The sequence below is a fragment of the Scardinius erythrophthalmus genome (genome assembly GCF_964197995.2).
Source record: "Scardinius erythrophthalmus genome assembly, chromosome: 1".
Classification (NCBI taxonomy): Eukaryota; Metazoa; Chordata; class Actinopteri; order Cypriniformes; family Leuciscidae; genus Scardinius; species Scardinius erythrophthalmus.
In genome coordinates, this window is record NC_138221.1 from 49,551,432 (window position 1) to 49,569,959 (window position 18,528).

Here is an 18,528-nt window from a genome sequence, read left to right on the forward strand (position 1 = left end):
GTCATTGAATTGACAAAACAATGCGTTTAAAAAAAAGACATTTAAACGTCATTACTTTACATATATTTTCAACGAAGACCGCATGGGATCTCTTGGATCGTCCACATCCTCTCTGGATCCGACTCATAATCTAGTGAGCTGCCTACCTAGACAGCATCACAGCCAGGCGCGCTCCCTCAGTCTTCGGACGCCTATGAGGCCCAAAAGCGCGGTCTGTGTTGCTCAGCTCACTAGATTTACCAGTGTGTGTGTGTGTGTGGCTGACTGGCTCTAGGGAGGATGGTTAGGTAACATCCGCAGGATTGAACCGGGGAAAGTTGTTTCCTGAACTCTTGGTGCAGTTTGTTGAAGCCCGGCCCTGCTGCACTTCACACAGGAAAAGGAAGACGGATGCAGACGAATGGAAAAATATCGAAACGAAACGAAAATATCGAGACAAATGACTTGAGACCATGGAAGTGTCGGACAAACCAGCATCGCGCAGTGAGGATAATGATGGTATGAACATATTAGTACATGTTAACAGTGTGTCGATGTAAACATTTGTTGTCAGTTATTCCGTGTTTTTTTTTGATTAACGCTGTCGCTGTCTTCATGTGCTATCGGAAATTTCCTACTTCCCACTTCTGAAGTCGTCATTACGAGCTCATCGCATTTAAATTTCGACTTGAGAGGGGAAAACTAGTATTTACGATAATTTCGATAGCACGATAGCATAAATCCGTAAGTAATGACCATTTTGAGCTCGACCTGCAAACATATCCGATCATGTAGCTGACAAAGCTTAAATAAAGCGTACATGCCTCATTATATTTCACATATGGGTTTTACACAAATTGTGGACCGTTTTCTATTGATAAGAATAATAGCAGAAAAGCGGTGCAGCATAAATCAACAGGTGTTTACGACTAGAGTCAATATAAGAATCTTTGCCATGTGTCAGGTTTAAATCTCGAATAGGCATTGGACAAATCAAATCAAGTACTTTTAGGGTTAATCTGCTTTTGGCAAAATCCATCTTGTTAATGAAGTTGAGCTCTTTCATGTGTGTCACTTATCTGTCACGCACCTGTTTTCATATTATGCACCTGTTTTAAACGATTCTTTCAAAATAAGACGGAGGATAAGAAAGGGAACAAGGCTACTATTTAGAGGAGTTTCAGAAGTCCTTCTGTATTGTTTCCCTGCAGAACTACAGACGCAGCTAATCGAGTGCCGAGCTCAGCTGGAACACTGGCAGGGTGTGGCGAGGATCTGTGAGCTGAGCAAACAGGAGGAGCTGCAGGATCTGCAAAAACAATGCGACCAGGAGATCCAATCCTTGCAGGAGGCTCTGAGAGGTGAGGAGTGAGAGGGAGGGATTGCATTAGTATGGTCCACCTAAGGTGTAAAGCACAAGTCTGTTTGGTTCTGGTTAAGTGGAGCTTCTGTGTGTGTCAGAAATGCCACAGACTGGTTTTAAAGTCAGCATGAAATGGAAGTTGTGATAGTCTTTTCTACCCTATGGTGATGTGTATATATCCGAGTGAAGCGGCTTCTCAAACAAGAAAAAATGTTGGCCAGGACTTGATTTTGTCCATCAGGAACTGATTGGATCATTGGATCCTTGTGGTTTGCTTTTGCTACTGTAAGGCACAAAAGGCAGTTGAAAGATGACGTGTATAATTCAAATATTTATCTGACTCCAATATGATTAATCTGACTCCATTAAAGTTGTTGTTATTCTTTAACCTCTTATTCTTTAAAGGTAAAGGTCTTTCTTAGAACTGATAGGAAAACGTAGGATTTAACTTGAACGTTGAGATAACGAAAGTAATAATCACTTTAGCTTTCAACATCATCAGTGATAAAAGGAAAGATTCCCAAAGCCTTTAAAGCAGGCAAAGTTATTTATTAAGTTACATGTTTAAGACAGTAGAATGGAACAACATACTGTATAGAAACTTAGTTGTAACAAATAAAGCACTGTCGTGCAGAAGAGGCCGTAAAAGCTTTTCTCCTAGTCTGAGGTTACGCACCGGTGTGCGGGAGTGACGGGGTTAAAGCCTTTCTCCTAGATCAACAGTTACCTTTCCTTCTTATACCCTGAGCAAAGCATTGTTAAACATGAGTGGAATACCAACACCGAAACCGACCAACAGGAAACCAAAAGATGAGGCAAATGTGTGGTGATCAAGAGGGGGAACATTAACATATTAAGATATTCTCCTCAATGCATGTTTAACCAATAGTACCTAGACTGTACATTAGGATACTTTAATGTCTCTATTAAGTTCACCACCATTCATTTCAGTTTATAGGCTGTCAGATGAGACCAAACATGGCATAGTTACATACTAGAACACACTAGTAAGTAAACAGTATGTAGTTGAAAGCATCTACAGTACTGTATGTCCTGTGAAGCAAATGGCACAGACGTGTCATTGAGGTGTAAATGACTCTGTCTCTCCCGACAGAACCATCCTGTGCCTGGAGTGTCCCAACAGTCCTCAATCAGCATAGTGATGAAATCCCTTGTCCTAGATAGGCATTAGCATACTGTGATGAGAAAGGCCATTGTGCCACGTTTAATTCACATGTACACCTTTAAAGGGATTTCTGAAGTACTAGGGCAGTAAAGAGTTCTGCCCATATTTGCTCAGCCCTACACTGCAATCTCATGTGAGTAACAGGTTGTCACTCCTTGTCACTCCACTCCTTGACTTGTTGTTGCCGCCCTCACGCTAGCAAACATTGTCGAATGACTTGCAAATCAAAATGAACAGTTCTTATTTTTTATTGAACAATATAGTATTTATTATAAATGATTTATCGTTGTACCGTAAAGTGACCGTAAAATCTTTAATCAAAGTAACTCTTGCAGCAACTGCTCTTCTCTGATGATGTTTACTGACGTGAGGGCGGGACAACCTGTCACTCACGTGACATCACAGCAATAGCAAACCACAATCATCCAATCAATTCGCCATGGACAAAATCAAGTCCTGGCCAACATTTTTTTTTTTCTTGTCCGAGATGGCTTTTTTTTACTCGGATTTACGTCATAGTAGGGAAGAAAATGGCTTCTCTGAGGAGAAAAAATTTAGGGTTTGTCCATTGGGAATTGATTGTATTGTTTTTGTCATTTGTTAGTTGCTGCAATCTCATGTGAGTGACAAGAGACTGGAAGACAGGGGTTATTGTTGTGCACTCGCGTTGGTACACACGCCATCAAAGAAGAAATGTTGTTGCGACGGGGAGTTGATGTTTTTGATCAAAGATTAAGAAGGCACGTGAATTTGAAAGAAAAAAAGTTTTTGAAAAATGACTTAAATCACAGAGCTGATACAATACATCAGAAGACTTCTGACACAAGTCATTTGGACTACTTTTATGATATTTTTATGAAGTTACTTTAGTGTTTCACTGATAAGTAACTGCATACAGGTTTGAAATAACAGGGAGACAAAATTATGAGAGAGTTTTTTTTTTTTTTTGAGTGAACTATTACTTTACTTAATTTACTATACTTAAGTATATTACTGTACTTAATTTTTTGGCCTTTTTTTTATTGATGCATTTTTGTTTTTACGCTGAATATCAAGTGCATAGATAACAAGCCCATTCACCACTAGTTGAGACTCTGCAATATTATTGCTGTAATTAATTAAAAAAAAACAAAGAAACAATTACGTACACAAAAGTAGTAAAATAAAATACCTGGCAAACAAATAAATTATAAAATAAAAATTGGGTCACACTTTAGATTAGGGTACAATTCTCACTATTAACTAACTATTAACTATGATTTTGCCTCAAACTCCTAATTACTGCTTATTAATAGTTCATAAGGTAGTTGTTAAGTTTAGGTATTGGGTAGGATTAAGGGATGTAGAATGTTTTTATGCAGAATATGAAATTAATATGTGCTTTATAAGTACTAATAAACAGCCAATATCCAAGTAAAATGTATACTAATGAACAACTAGTTAATAGTGATAATTGGACCCTAAACTAAAGTGCTACCAAAAATGTATATAAATAAATATATATATATATATATATATATATACTGTGAGGAAAATAAGTATTTGAACACCATGCTATTTTGCAAGTTCTCCCACTTGGAAATCATGGAGGGGTCTGAAATTGTCATCGTAGGTGCATGTCCACTGTGAGAGACATAATCAAAAAAAAAAAATCCAGATATCACAATATATGATTTTTTAACTATTTATTTGTATGATACAGCTGCAAATAAGTATTTGAACACCTGTCTATCAGCTAGAATTCTGACCCTCAAAGACCTGTTAGTCTGCCTTTAAAATGTCTGCCTCCACTCCATTTATTATCCTAAATTAGATGCACCTGTTTGAGGTCGTTAGCTGCGTAAAAACACCTGTCCACCCCATACAATCAGTAAGAATCCAACTACTAACATGGCCAAGACCAAAGAGCTGTCCAAAGACACTAGAGACAAAATTGTACACCTCCACAAGGCTGGAAAGGGCTACGGGGAAATTGCCAAGCAGCTTGGTGAAAAAAGGTCCACTGTTGGAGCAATCATTAGAAAATGGAAGAAGCTAAACATGACTGTCGATCTCCCTCGGACTGGGGCTCCATGCAAGATCTCACCTCGTGGGGTCTCAATGATCCTAAGAAAGGTGAGAAATCAGCCCAGAACTACACGGGAGGAGCTGGTCAATGACCTGAAAAGAGCTGGGACCACCGTTTCCAAGGTTACTGTTGGTAATACACTAAGACGTCATGGTTTGAAATCATGCATGGCACGGAAGGTTCCCCTGCTTAAACCAGCACATGTCAAGGCCCGTCTTAAGTTTGCCAATGACCATTTGGATGATCCAGAGGAGTCATGGGAGAAAGTCATGTGGTCAGATGAGACCAAAATAGAACTTTTTGGTCATAATTCCACTAAACATGTTTGGAGGAAGAAGAATGATGAGTACCATCCCAAGAACACCATCCCTACTGTGAAGCATGGGGGTGGTAGCATCATGCTTTGGGGGTGTTTTTCTGCACATGGGACAGGGCGACTGCACTGTATTAAGGAGAGGATGACCGGGGCCATGTATTGCGAGATTTTGGGGAACAACCTTCCTTCCCTCAGTTAGAGCATTGAAGATGGGTCGAGGCTGGGTCTTCCAACATGACAATGACCCGAAGCACACAGCCAGGATAACCAAGGAGTGGCTCTGTAAGAAGCATATCAAGGTTCTGGCATGGCCTAGCCAGTCTCCAGACCTAAACCCAATAGAGAATCTTTGGAGGGAGCTCAAACTCCGTGTTTCTCAGCGACAGCCCAGAAACCTGACTGATCTGTGTGGAGGAGTTGGCCAAAATCCCTCCTGCAGTGTGTGCAAACCTGGTGAAAAACTACAGGAAACGTTTGACCTCTGTAATTGCAAACAAAGGCTACTGTACCAAATATTAACATTGATTTTCTCAGGTGTTCAAATACTTATTTGCAGCTGTATCATACAAATAAATAGTTAAAAAATCATACATTGTGATTTCTGGATTTTTTTTTTTTAGATTATGTCTTTCACAGTGGACATGCACCTACGATGCAATTTCAGACCCCTCCATGATTTCTAAGTGGGAGAACTTGCAAAATGGCAGGGTGTTCAAATACTTATTTTCCTCACTGTATATATATATATATATATATATATATATATACACATATATACACCTACCAAAATATGTAAATAAAAGAGCGTTCTTAGCTTAACTGTCTATGGAGTCTGCCAGTACAGTGTCCAAAAAGGAACACTATACCTTGTCAAAGGTCTTTAAGGAGCCTGTGAGTGAGAATCTGGTTTTCTTGAGCACCTCTTAAATCCACATATCAAGAGTAGGGGGTGTTTCCTCTTTAAAATAATAGATATCTTACTAATGAAATTGTAAAGGGTAGAGTCTTTTGCAGCAGCTTCAGAATTACCTTATCTTTAATCAAAATGTGATATGAATCACTTTACTCTGCTGACGTATTTAAACCCGGTCGCTCTAAATCGGTCTCCATTCCTGTATGCAACACTTGCTTTTCACAATGCAGTTAACAACTGCATTCCTGTTGCTCAAACAGTGGAGTATAGAACTGAACTGATTTAAAATGTATAGTATACTTTGAATGTATTGTAAGTCACTTTGGATAAAAGCATCTGCCAAAATGTAAATGCAATCGATACAATAAAATCGATACTCGGTTACTCACGTAACCTCGGTTCTCTCTAGAGAGGGAACGAGTATTGCGTAAGCTTGCTTACGCTGCGGGAAAGTCTTCTTTTCTCGAGATACTGAAGCCAAAAATTATCCTTAATTTCATTTTTTGTCAACGCAGTGCAGCTGCGGGCAGCTGAGCTAGAGCGGCATACTGCGCGCTCATTGGCTGCCGCGCGGCAACTGCTTAAGCCTACCAGTGAGCCTGGTGTGACGTCACGCCCAATGAGGGCGCGCGCGCCCTAGCGCGTCACAGCCCGCCAGAATGGGCGGCGTCAGAGCATATATAAGGAAGGCTCGTAGGCTATATTCTCTGTTTTCTGTCGAATGAAGCGACACGAGCTACAGGCTTCAAGCACGGCAGGGAACGCAATACTCGTTCCCTCTCTAGAGAGAACCGAGGTTACGTGAGTAACCGAGTATCGTTCTCTTACGAGAGGTTCTCTCGTATTGCGTAAGCTTGCTTACGCTGCGGGAACCCCTTGTCCACGCCGTGCGAGCCTAACAATCACATATGACTCTATGAAGAGCATAGAGGTGAAAAACAGGTGGCCAGCGGTGCGGGCCAACACATGTTCATAAGCACATCTAGGGAACGCAAGAACGGCAAGGCCGGTCTATGTATACTGACCCTGAGCGTGCAGCTCAACAGACAAGCTAGTCAATAGTACAACCTGCGCATATGGGCAGGACATGAACACGACTAGACTGACAGAAGTTTCGCCTGCAGAGCGGGAACTTCCAGGTTATAAAACCTAACAAAAGTGGAGGGGGACGCCCAGCCCGCCGCCATACAAATGTCATGAATGGAAATCCCGCTGGACCATGCCCACGATGAGGCCATGCCTCTGGTGGAATGAGCCCGTATGCCCAACGGACATTGCAGGTCTTTTGACGCATATGCTGCCGCAATAGCGTCCACTATCCATCTGGATAGCGTCTGTTTCGAGGCGGCGCGACCCTTAGCGCGCCCTCCAAACGAAACGAAAAGCTGCTCTGAGAGCCTGAAGGCTGCAGAGCGCGTGACATAACACCTTAACGCCCTGACCGGGCAAAGGCGGTTGACACCCTCCTCACTGCCGGATGACGGCAGGGCCGATAGGGTAATGACTTGAGCCCTAAAGGGAGTACCTAACACTTTGGGGACATAGCCGTGCTTCGGTTTGAGAATGGCTAACGAGTCGTTAGGTCCAAACTCGAGGCACGACGCGCTGACAGACAGCGCATGCAAATCGCCCACTCGTTTGACTGAAGCTAGAGCTAGCAGAAAAACGGTTTTAAGCGTCAAGTATTTCAACTCCACAGAGTCCAAAGGCTCGAACGGATGCACTTTCAGGGACTCTAGGACCAGGGACAGGTCCCAAATAGGGACTGACGGGGGCCGGGGAGGGTTCATCCTCCTGGCCCCTCGCAGGAAACGGGTGATGAGTTCATCCCTGCCCAGTGAGCGGCCGCGCGCCGAATCGGCGAACGCTGCTATGGCCGCGACGTAAACCTTGAGCGTGGAGGGGGACCTGCCCGCGTCCAACATCTCTTGGAGAAAGTTCAATACCTGTGGGACTCCACAGGACTGAGCATTAGAACCCATTTCCACACACCATTTGTTAAACACTGACCATTTAGACGCATAGAGCCGCCTCGTCGAGGGGGCTCTGGACTGCGTGATCGTGTTAATTACCCCTTCTGGCAGATCAACGAATATCCGTTGATTTCCCACGCATGCAGAGACCAGTGCTCTGGATGGGGATGCAGAATCGATCCTCGAGCTTGAGAGAGAAGATCTCTCCTCACCGGGATCGGCCATGGGGCTGTGTCTGTCAGCCTCATCAGCTCGGAAAACCATGGTTGGTTTTCCCAGCGCGGGGCTATGAGGAGCGCTGCGCAGTTCGTCTCCCTGATCCTCGCTAGCACTTGAGGCAGCATCGAGATCGGGGGGAACGCATACAGCGGAACGCTGGGCCATGTCTGGGCCAGCGCGTCCTCGTGTTTCGAGAAAAACCTCTGGCACTGAGCGTTCTCGCTCGCGGCGAAGAGGTCGATCTCCGCTTTGCCAAAGCGATGCCAAAGCGCTTGGACCGTCTGGCGGTGTAGAGACCATTCCCCTGGGGGAACGTTGTCCCTGGACAGTCTGTCCGGGCCGTCGTTGAAGCGACCGGGTACATGAGCTGCCCTTAGGGAGCGCAGCGGGCCCTGAGCCCAGGATAGGAGGCGCTCTGTGAGAGCGCGCAGGGCTCTGGATCTGATTCCGCCCTGGCGGTTCACGTAAGACACTACTGACATGTTGTCCGAGCGGACTAGCACATGGTGTCCCCGTAGGAGTGGTAGAAAGTGCTTCAGCGCTTTCTCGACCGCCAGCATCTCTAGACAGTTTATGTGAAGGCTTTTCTCCGTATTCGACCACCGGCCGCAAATCGGACTGCCCTCGTGAGTCGCTCCCCAACCCATGTTGGACGCATCTGTCGAGACCACTTTGCGGTGTGCGATGACCCCCATCGACACTCCCCGCTGAAACCATTCGGCCGCCAGCCAGGGCTGCAGGGCTGAGACGCAGCGCTGAGTCACTCTGACTGGTGCACGGCCCGAAATCCATGCTTTGCGGGACACTTCCGACTTTAGCCAGCACTGAAGCGGGCGCATTCGAAGTAAACCCAGCTGCAGGACCGCTGCGGCTGACGCCATATGGCCCAAAAGCCTCTGAAAGGTTTTTAGGGGAAAAACTTTTCCCACCTGAACGGAAGCGGCGAGGTGTCGAACACGGCGCGCGCGCTGTGTTGACAGTCTGGCCGTCATCGCCGCCGAATCCAGATCTATACCCAGGAAAGTGATAGACTGGCTGGGGGTTAGAGAGCTCTTGTCCCAGTTCACGGAAAGACCCAGGCTTTCCAAATGACCGAGAAGCGCTTTCTTGTGAGAAACTAGTTCCTCTGTTGACTGCGCTATAATGAGCCAATCGTCCAGATAGTTCAGAATTCGCATCCCTTTCGATCTCAGGGGTGCGAGGGCCGCGTCCATGCACTTCGTAAAAGTACGGGGTGCCAGGGACAAGCCGAACGGCAGGACGGTGTACTGATATGCCTGACCGTCGAAGGCGAATCTCAAGAATGGCCTGTGACGGGGAATAATCTGAATCTGAAAGTACGCGTCTTTCAGATCGAGAGAGATGAACCAGTCCCCCGGGCGAATCTGCGCGAGGATTTGACCGGTCGTGAGCATTTTGAACGGTCGTTTCACGAGCGCTTTGTTCAAATATCTCAGATCTAGTATAGGTCTGAGCGCTCCGCCCTTCTTGGGTACGAGGAAATAGCGGCTGTATAAGCCTGCCTCGGCAGCCAGAGGGTGAACCCGTTCTATGGCACCTTTGTGCAGTAAATTCGCTATCTCTGTGTGAAGCAGATGGGCTGCATCTGCTTTCACTTGTGTCTCGACCCGGGCGCGAAAACGCGGGGGGCGGCGAGCGAATTGAAGCGAATAGCCCTTTATCACTGTGTTTAATACCCATTCCGACATTCCCGGAATAGCTTTCCATGCATTCGCACTCATAGCTAGGGGTCGGATAGCCTCCGGGTCCCGCCCGCCGCACAGCGCGGGACGGGGAGCCTGTGGCGGTATGTGCGCGAGTCGCGCAGTGACAGTGAGGGGAGACGGGGGCTCGCTGATAGCGGCAGCCGGCTGAATGACGCTGTGAGAGAGCGTTTTGAGCAACGGCTCGCGGCGCGGAAGCGGGGCGGGCTCGTGAGTGTGTACATGAGAGCGTGCGTGCTGTATAGCGGGCACAGGACTCTTTATTAACGCACAGCCGGCGGTGGAGTGCTTTCGTCCCCGAATGTGTGAGGCAGAGCGGGCACTGTGTAGGTGTGAGCACTGGGTTGTGGGCACGTGACCTACAGCTAACACTCGAGCGGCCGTAGCGCGCTTTATGTGAGTGCACTCTGTGGGGTACACAGGGGGGATTGTGCTTGTGTGTAGTGATGAGCACTGGGGTGTGGGCATGTTTTCTACACTCATAGCACTGACGGCGTGAGCCGGATGACCAGATTTTACACTCTTTATTCGATTTATCTGGGTCGCCGTAAAAACGGCGTTTGTGTGCAGGCGAGAGAGTTGAGAAACTGGCTCGTTGGCTGCGGTGGACACTACTGCAGTAGCCTTTATCAAGGGGACTGGCAGAGGGATACAGGTTAGCTTCGACGGCGGTCCGGCCGCGGCGGGACTCAACCGTCTTTTCCTCCTTGCGAGTGCTAGGAGGATTTCGCAGGCTCGGTTTTCAGCGAAACTCTAGGCCGGGGACCCCGCGGGGGTGGCGGCCTGTGTTGGCTGGTGGAGCGGGACCTGGGTCGGCCGCGCTGACGCTGCTGCGATGCTGGAGGTCGGGAGGGGCGCCGCGTGGGACTGCGTGCAGGAGGCTGAGTTTTAGAGCGGCCTGCAGCGGAGCTCGAGCGGCGGGGCAGGAAGAGGTTCATGGCCTGTGACGCCTTCTGAACTTCCGAGAAGCTGTCTACGAGGCCACTTACCGCGGGGCCGAAGAGGCCGGCGGGTGAGAGCGGGGCGTTGAGAAAAACGGACCGCTCTTGCTCTCCCATGTCGGCTAGCGTTAGCCAGAGGTGGCGCTCAATGACAGTCAGCGCAGCCATAGATCGTCCGATCGCTTGGGCTGCTGTTTTCGTCGTGCGAAGAGAGAGATCCGTCGCACTGCGCAGGTCGGTCAAAGCAGATTTATCAAGTTTTCCCTCGTCGAGCTGGCTGAGGAGGTCGGCTTGAAAAACTTGTAAAACCGCCATTGTGTGCAGGGCTGAGGCGGCTTGCCCAGCAGCGGAGAAAGCGCGGCTGGCAAACGCCGAAGTAGTCCTGCAGGCCTTGGACGGGAGGGCAGTCTTTGAGCGCCATCTCGCGGATGGGGGGCAAAGATGCGCTGCAACCGCTGGTTCGACCGGTGGGATCCGGTCATACCCTTTCTCCTTGGCTCCGTCTACGCGAGAGAGAGTAGATGAGGCCGGAGAACGGAGTCTGGCCGAAACTGGAGCGTCCCAGGATTTGGTAAGCTCCTCGTGAAGCTCCGGCAGAAAAGGCGCTGGCCTGGACACTGGAGCTCGTCGACTGGCGGGCAGAAAGCACCCGTCGAGTCTGTTGGGCGGAGTCACCGCTGGCGGGGACCACTCGAGGCCCAGGTGTTCGACTGCTGCCGTGAGGAGGCGGAGAAGCTCGGCGTCCACACTGGCGTGAGTCCTGCTGGACGCTCTGGTGGAGGAGGCGGAGCGGACAGAACCGGACCATTCCTCGCTGTCCGACGCCATTAGTGAGCACGTGTCCAGTAGCGCGTCATCATCCGCTTCATCCCCTGAGGCGACGGCATCGAGGGCGTGAGCCGTCGGCTGCGCGTCGGGAAGCGGGGGCGGAGAAGGAGAGAGCGAGGCTCGCGGGAGAGGCTCCGGCGAGGCCTTGGCTCGAGTCTCGGGCTCCGGTGGTCGCTGCGAGCGGCGTTTCTTCTTACGCGGCCCGAGGACAGTTGGAGCAGATTCCGCGAAGAGGGCGAGTCGAGCCCGCAGGGTCGACATCGGCAGCTCTTCACAGAAAGCGCAGCCGCCCGTGGAAAGCGCGACGGCTGCGTGGTCCTGGCCCAGGCAGAGAGCGCAGAGAAGATGGCGGTCTCCGTCGCTGAGCGCGGAGCGGCATGAGCCGCACGTGGTGCGAGGCATTTGAAACAACGCCTCTGCTCTTTTAGAAAGTGCTGCGGAAGCAAGAACACACACAAAAGAGCTTGCAAAGGATATTCGCCGGATAGCTGAGCTGGCACGGCAGGCTGAAGGCGGCGAAGATCGTCCGGCTTCCTCAGGCTGACCTAAGCTGGCTCGTTAGCTGGGCCTTGAAGGACAACGGCGACGGCTTCCTCTCCGAGATCAGCGATGCGAGTGCTTCGCTGAAAAGACAGAAATCAGAGAATATAGCCTACGAGCCTTCCTTATATATGCTCTGACGCCGCCCATTCTGGCGGGCTGTGACGCGCTAGGGCGCGCGCGCCCTCATTGGGCGTGACGTCACACCAGGCTCACTGGTAGGCTTAAGCAGTTGCCGCGCGGCAGCCAATGAGCGCGCAGTATGCCGCTCTAGCTCAGCTGCCCGCAGCTGCACTGCGTTGACAAAAAATGAAATTAAGGATAATTTTTGGCTTCAGTATCTCGAGAAAAGAAGACTTTCCCGCAGCGTAAGCAAGCTTACGCAATACGAGAGAACCTCTCGTAAGAGAACTAACCTTAATTTTTTTTTTGTTCAATAAGCCATCGCACAATTCAGAAGTCGGATGCATTTTCCATTCCATTTGCTAACTTGAATGTCTCGAAGTACAATTTTACCCAAAGAACTGGAAGCGTAATACATAATTATAATTATTTAATGTAATTATACATAATTATAATTATAATTCATAATTACTCAATGACTGATTCCAATTCCATGACATCCAGTTCTTCTGTTATTCCCCCCGGCTTAGAAACAGCTGCTCAGTATGAGGCCAGATTATCTGCTTTGCAGTCAGAGCGAGCACAGTGGAGGAGAGCCGTTCTGCCCCATGACACTAAGGTTAGTGTGTTTCTGTGTCCCTCCTCTTTTTCTTTTTTTCTCTCTCTTATCCAAGGACTCAGGCCGAGACACAAGCACTGGTGGGTTTTTTTTTGACATATTATGTCTCAAAAAGGAAACAAGTATTTTTCCCCTAGTCATATTATTGCAAACATCTTTCACTTTCTGTATTACAGTGTCCCTCTTTCACTTTTAGTCTTTTTCTAAATCATTTCTCACTTCTCGTTGTGCATGTAGGGCAATAAGGGCACCTTAAAAAAGGGCAAGCTGGAGGGTACCTCTCCCAACAGTGAGGGAACACAGGGTGACTCCTCTCCGCCGCGAGGTTCTGACCATGAGGGCTCAGGGTCTGACTCTGATCCACTGGAGCTGTTGGGAGAGACGTCAGATACAGAGACAACAGGCCTTATGATGGACTACTTCCCCCAGCACTGTGACTCTGCCTCTATGTCTTCTTTCTCTATGGACACTCCCTCCATGCCCCGACATCCGCCTCCTCAAGAAGACACCGCCTCACTGGTGTCCACAGGAACGCTGGTGCCTGAAGCAATCTACCTGCCACCACCAGGACACAGGCTGGTCTCGCATGCTGACTGGGACAAATTGCAAGCACATGTCAGTATTATTCTAGTCTTTCAAGCAGGTTTTTTATTGCCATGGACAACTGGATCAGGAAATTTTAAAACTGCTGTTACCAGGCCTGGAAATTTACACAATACTAAAAAGTAATGGAACGTTTTCCTAGTTACACTTGGCTCTAAAATATCTTATTAATTAGAAATTGCTCTTCATGAGTGCAGCCCTTAACAGTTGCAAACAGTTGAAGACATCATACCATTTAAAAAGTGTGGGACATTTCTAGCCTGTTGTTTGTGCGTTAGAGATCACTGATGTCAATGTACGATGCCACCATCTCTCAACTTATTTGTTGAATATTTTGCCATGCCATTATAGCTTGTAGAGCTTCAAGAGGAGGTGACGGAGCTTCGAAAGCAGAAAGCTGATCTGGAGAGAGAACTGGATGTGCAAAGCACAGAGACACAAAAACAGGTACAGAAACTCTCAGTTCCTGTCTTTCGCCACAGATCTTTTGGCATGGACAAATTAAAAAGCACAGATATGCAAAAAAAATATTTTACCATCTCTTATGTCTGGATTACATTGCACTTATGGACTGTAACTGTCTTAAATTCTCCCCTTTGTAAGATAAAGAAATGATCTGAGATACAGCTTTATACAATCTACTATTGTTCAAAACTTTAGGGTCGGTAGGATTTAACTTTAGTCTATTTTAAAGTGTAATTTATTCCTGTGATGCAAAGTTGAATTTTCAGCATCATTACTCCAGTCTTCAGTGTCACACAATCCTTTATAAATCATGATGATTTTTTGCTCAATTTCTTATTTCATGATAAAAACAGTTGTGCTGCTTAATATTTTTGTGGAAATAAAATATTTTTGATGCATATAAAGTTCCAAAGAACAGCATTTAATTGAAATAGAAATGGTTTGTAACGTTATAAAAGTATTTACTGTCACTTTTGATCAATTTAATGTAAGGTATTAATTTTACTTAAAGTATTAGTCTTACTGACACCAAACTTTTGAATGGATGTATATAATGTGATATATTTTTCTAATGTGGTTTAATTTCTCTGAGCATACACCCTGATATAGCATGTCTGCAGATGATTACTTGCAAAACAAATTCACATATATTGATATCTTTGTGTTTTTGTTTATTGCAGTTGTCATTACTTCAGTCTCAGGTGCAGACTTCTGAGGCCCTCCTTCAAGACCTACAGAAATCTTTTAGCCAGTCACAAAATGCTGTTCAGAGCAGATTGGTAAGTAGTAGGTTGACTCCATGAGCCAAAATCCTGATGAGATCACAAACTCTTTAAGAGTCTACATGTATTTTTTTTTACCTAGGCAGAGCTTTCTTACTCTCAGAAGAGAGTCTGTAATGAGCTCTCCAAGTTGAAAGGTGAAGACACTGATGTGGATGAAAATAGCCTTCCGCCCCACAGTCCAACTCTAGAGGTAAGCGAGTGTATACAGTATGTTTACAAGCAGATTTTACGAAAGGAAGACAGAGGTCTGGAAGAATTGAATGTTGTGTGTGTGTATTTGTGCTTATGAGACTTTAAGTCAGTGTATATCTCTATGCATAGGCAGCTCACTGTGAGGAGAGGCTTCGTATTGAAATCGTCAACCTACAGGAACAGCTGGAGACACGCACAGAAGAGAGCGGTCAGTCTATAATATATTACATTACATTCACATTTATGCATTTGGCAGATGCTTTGATCCAAAGTGATTTACATTGCATTCAATCTGTATAGTTTTGCACAATAAAACATTTGATTCATGTCTGCCAATTTGTTCTGTTTGTTGAAGCTTTGAATGTTTTCTCTGCATTGACGCATGTGTTCTCCTCCCTCCTCCTCTCCTCATCTTTCTTGTCACATCTGCTCCTCCAGAGATTTTAGAAGGCAAGTCATGTATACTTTGACTTTTATTCAGTTCTAGTGTAGATCCTAGTTGTTATTTGAGAAGGTGTTAATATTTTAGTGTGCCCTGTGTCAGTTTGTGATTAAATCTCTCTCCCTCAGTCAAGCTTGCCAGCCTAACAGTAGAGACGGACCGCATACAGATCCAAAGGGAAAAGGTAATTAAATAATTCCTTCAAGATATCTTTTGAACGTCAAATCCCATTTGTTTGTACTTCAGTGCCATTGTAACCTGTGTAGGATTTCTCCATAAGTTTAGGTCCTTTGCTTTTAGTCCAACTTGGCCTACCATTTCCAGTGATATCATCGGTGTATTATTATTGTTGTTGTTGTATATAAAACATATATATATATATATATATATATATATATATATTCTAATTCTAAATATACTTTTTTTTATAACATGATCGTCTCATTATTTAATCACATTGGTTTGGATATTTTTACACAAAATTGGATTATGAAATGGAAAAATAATCCCATTCATCCCTTATAATTGTATGCACTCACAAAGTTAAACATGTACATAATACGGCCATGTGACAACCATGTAGAATAGTGCTGTTAAAAATGTTTGTTGTATATTGCATAACAGTTTCAAAGACTATCAGTGTATATACGATGCGTTATGCCAGTATTCCTGTGAGAACGTAGCCATTATTCCATCTGTGTGTGCAGCTGAAGGCTGAGCTGCAGGAGTGTCGCGTGGAGGTGCAGGGTCTGCGGGTGGCGCTTGCTCACCTTCAGAAAGAGAACAAATCTCACATCCAGGAGAAGGTAGGCCTGCATCTTGGTGTGTAAAGTGTGTAAAATATGATCGAGTTTTATTACATAGTAGTTTACATCTCTCTGTATCTTTCAGGCGGTGTTACAGCAGCAGGGTTTAGAGTATCGCAGTCAGGTGATCAGTCTGCGCACTCAACTAGACACTAGTCAGACTGTGCAGAAGGATTTTGTGCATCTTTCACAGTCACTGCAGGTACTGGATCAGCATGAAGTTCTTACTCTTCTAACAATGCAGTCTCTGTTGACAATCAATTTTTGATGTATACATAAGGACGTGCTCTCACTACATGATTTCTACTCTGATTTTGCTATTGCAGACAAAACTTTGAGGTCTGCAACTAAAACTTTAGGCATGAGCAGTTCATCGATGCAATTTTGGACGTGTCACATGATATTTTGTTTGAATTTATTGCTACATTCTTGTAGTTTGAGCCATGCAACAGTAATGTATCTCATTCAGTGAGAGAGCATAAGGCAGGAGGGAGCCTGAACAAAAAACAACTTTAAACAAAAATATTATTTATATATATTTTATTATTGTGTTCTGTGTATGTCTGTTTTTAAAAAATCTTTGATTAAAACTAAATGTAAAAAAAGAAAGAAAAAGATAACCCAACATTCATATTAAATTACACATTGTGTAATATTTTTACGATTAGAAAAAAATTGCCCTCAAACAAGTAAAAATTATTTTAAACAATAATGACCTTTTGTAGTTAATTAATTTTTGACATGACTTGAATGTCCTGCTGAAATTTTTGTATTCTGACAGTCGTGTAGTGAGCACACGAGTCTTGTATATATCCAGTTATATACTTTTGAACAGTTGACAGTTTGATTTTTTTTTTTTATCTTGTTGATTTTGTATTAAAGTTTGCAATGTTTTTAAATAGTTTTTAATTTCCTCTCTCTGCATTCTCAGGTGAAATTGGAGCAGATTCGCCAAGCAGAATCATTGAACCAAGTCAAGCAGATCCTAGGGGAGGAGATTGAAGAAGTCACCGATTTACCTGCAGATGCCACATAAAACAATAAATATAAGAACAGGTGACATTCGGAAGACCAAAAGGAAGAGACTCTGTGGGCAAAGAGGTGGTCCTCAGAAAGGGACAAGTTGAGGTGGGCTGCCTACATTAAAAGAAATGCATTGACATTGATCGAAGACCATTCCTGCACACATGGATTCACAGTGCTTCTAATGATCTCAAAACATACCGGCTAAACATGATTCCTTATCAATCTGAACAAAATGGAATTGCTAATACTTGAATTTTGTGAAATTCTAACTACTGTCTGTACTAGACTTAATGCTACTGCAGTGTAGTTGTATCTTGCTGGCCTAATCCTTCTTTCCTAATAGATACTGACAGACATAAATATATAATTCATTATCAGCACCTGTCACCAGCAAAAATCAAAACCAAAAACATACTGGGGATGGAGACTGGGGTCAATTGTACATCATTATTTTTTCCCCCCATTATAATAAACTACTATAGATCAACCTGCCATATTTTGCTATAATAAAATAAAATATATGTACCAAAGTAACAGCACCATTAATAAACATATATTGAGAGAGACTCATAATATCAAATATTATTACATGTGGCTTTAATTGCTGAATATCTTTGGTGCTAATCTATTTTATTAGCTGTGTAAAAAATTGTTTAAAGTAAAAGTGGGTAATGTTAGAAATGAGATGCATCATTTTTACTAAAATATTTTACTATTTAATATATATTTTAAGTGTAACTAGTTTTTGACTAGATATGAATCTAATGTTTTGTGAAATTACTAGTGAAATCATGCTTATTTGTGTGATTTTTAAATCTTTTAGTTCATAAAATTTTTATTCATAACTAGTGTTACAATTGTCCCCGGCCATGATGAAATCTTTTGAGTACCACCAGCAACAGTGTTAGCATATTCCTTCAGTTAACTTAAAACCAAAAGATAAAACTTATCTTACTTTACAATAAATACATTAAAACAGCATAAGAAAATGTAACATGTAATATTTTTATACCTCAAATGATTTTTTATGTGGAAACGTTCTCTCAACTTATTGTTCTCCGGCAGAGCGAAAACTCAGTATGTGCTGAAAAGGTGTCATCACTTAAATCTGCATATATTTTGTGTGTTACAGTTACCCCTCACTATACTATTATCTACCCTACAATAATGAGTTGTGCATTCAGTTAATGGCCAAAGTCATTTTACTGGAAAGAGCCATCATTTCATTATGAAGTATCTGGTGCCTGAGCCAATGAGAAGTGGAAGATCAATGATATGTTAATGATATGTGATAAAACACTAAATCTGTTTGAATGGGGCTAATAAATGTTCATGTAAATGTAGCGCAATGTTAGTAACACATCTGAATGCATTAAATATGAAAAATTAAGAATAAACTAAAAGACGGTATCGGACC

The 18,528-nt window shown here is 44.6% G+C and overlaps 1 protein-coding gene across 1 annotated transcript; it reads left to right on the forward strand.

Moving 5' to 3' along the window:
- The first annotated feature begins 220 nt into the window (after positions 1 to 220).
- On the forward strand, positions 221 to 18,525 carry rabep2 (rabaptin, RAB GTPase binding effector protein 2). Its single transcript, XM_081374519.1, has 12 exons — positions 221 to 498; positions 1,191 to 1,340; positions 12,704 to 12,792; positions 13,030 to 13,407; positions 13,747 to 13,842; positions 14,541 to 14,639; positions 14,725 to 14,835; positions 14,967 to 15,108; positions 15,408 to 15,463; positions 15,987 to 16,085; positions 16,171 to 16,287; positions 17,017 to 18,525. Exons 1-12 carry the CDS (start codon positions 453 to 455, stop codon positions 17,119 to 17,121), a joined length of 1,488 nt encoding a protein of 495 aa, XP_081230645.1. The 5' UTR covers positions 221 to 452; the 3' UTR covers positions 17,122 to 18,525.
- Positions 18,526 to 18,528: the final 3 nt, after the last annotated feature.

Excerpts from the sequence above, each read along its gene's own strand:
- rabep2 (XM_081374519.1), top strand. The coding sequence starts at position 453 with ATGGAAGTGTCGGACAAACCAGCATCGCGCAGTGAGGATAATGATG. Across the intron at positions 14,640-14,724 it reads ATGCTGTTCAGAGCAGATTG|GCAGAGCTTTCTTACTCTCA; the intron begins GTAAGTAGTAGG and ends TTTTTTACCTAG. Across the intron at positions 16,086-16,170 it reads AATCTCACATCCAGGAGAAG|GCGGTGTTACAGCAGCAGGG; the intron begins GTAGGCCTGCAT and ends TGTATCTTTCAG.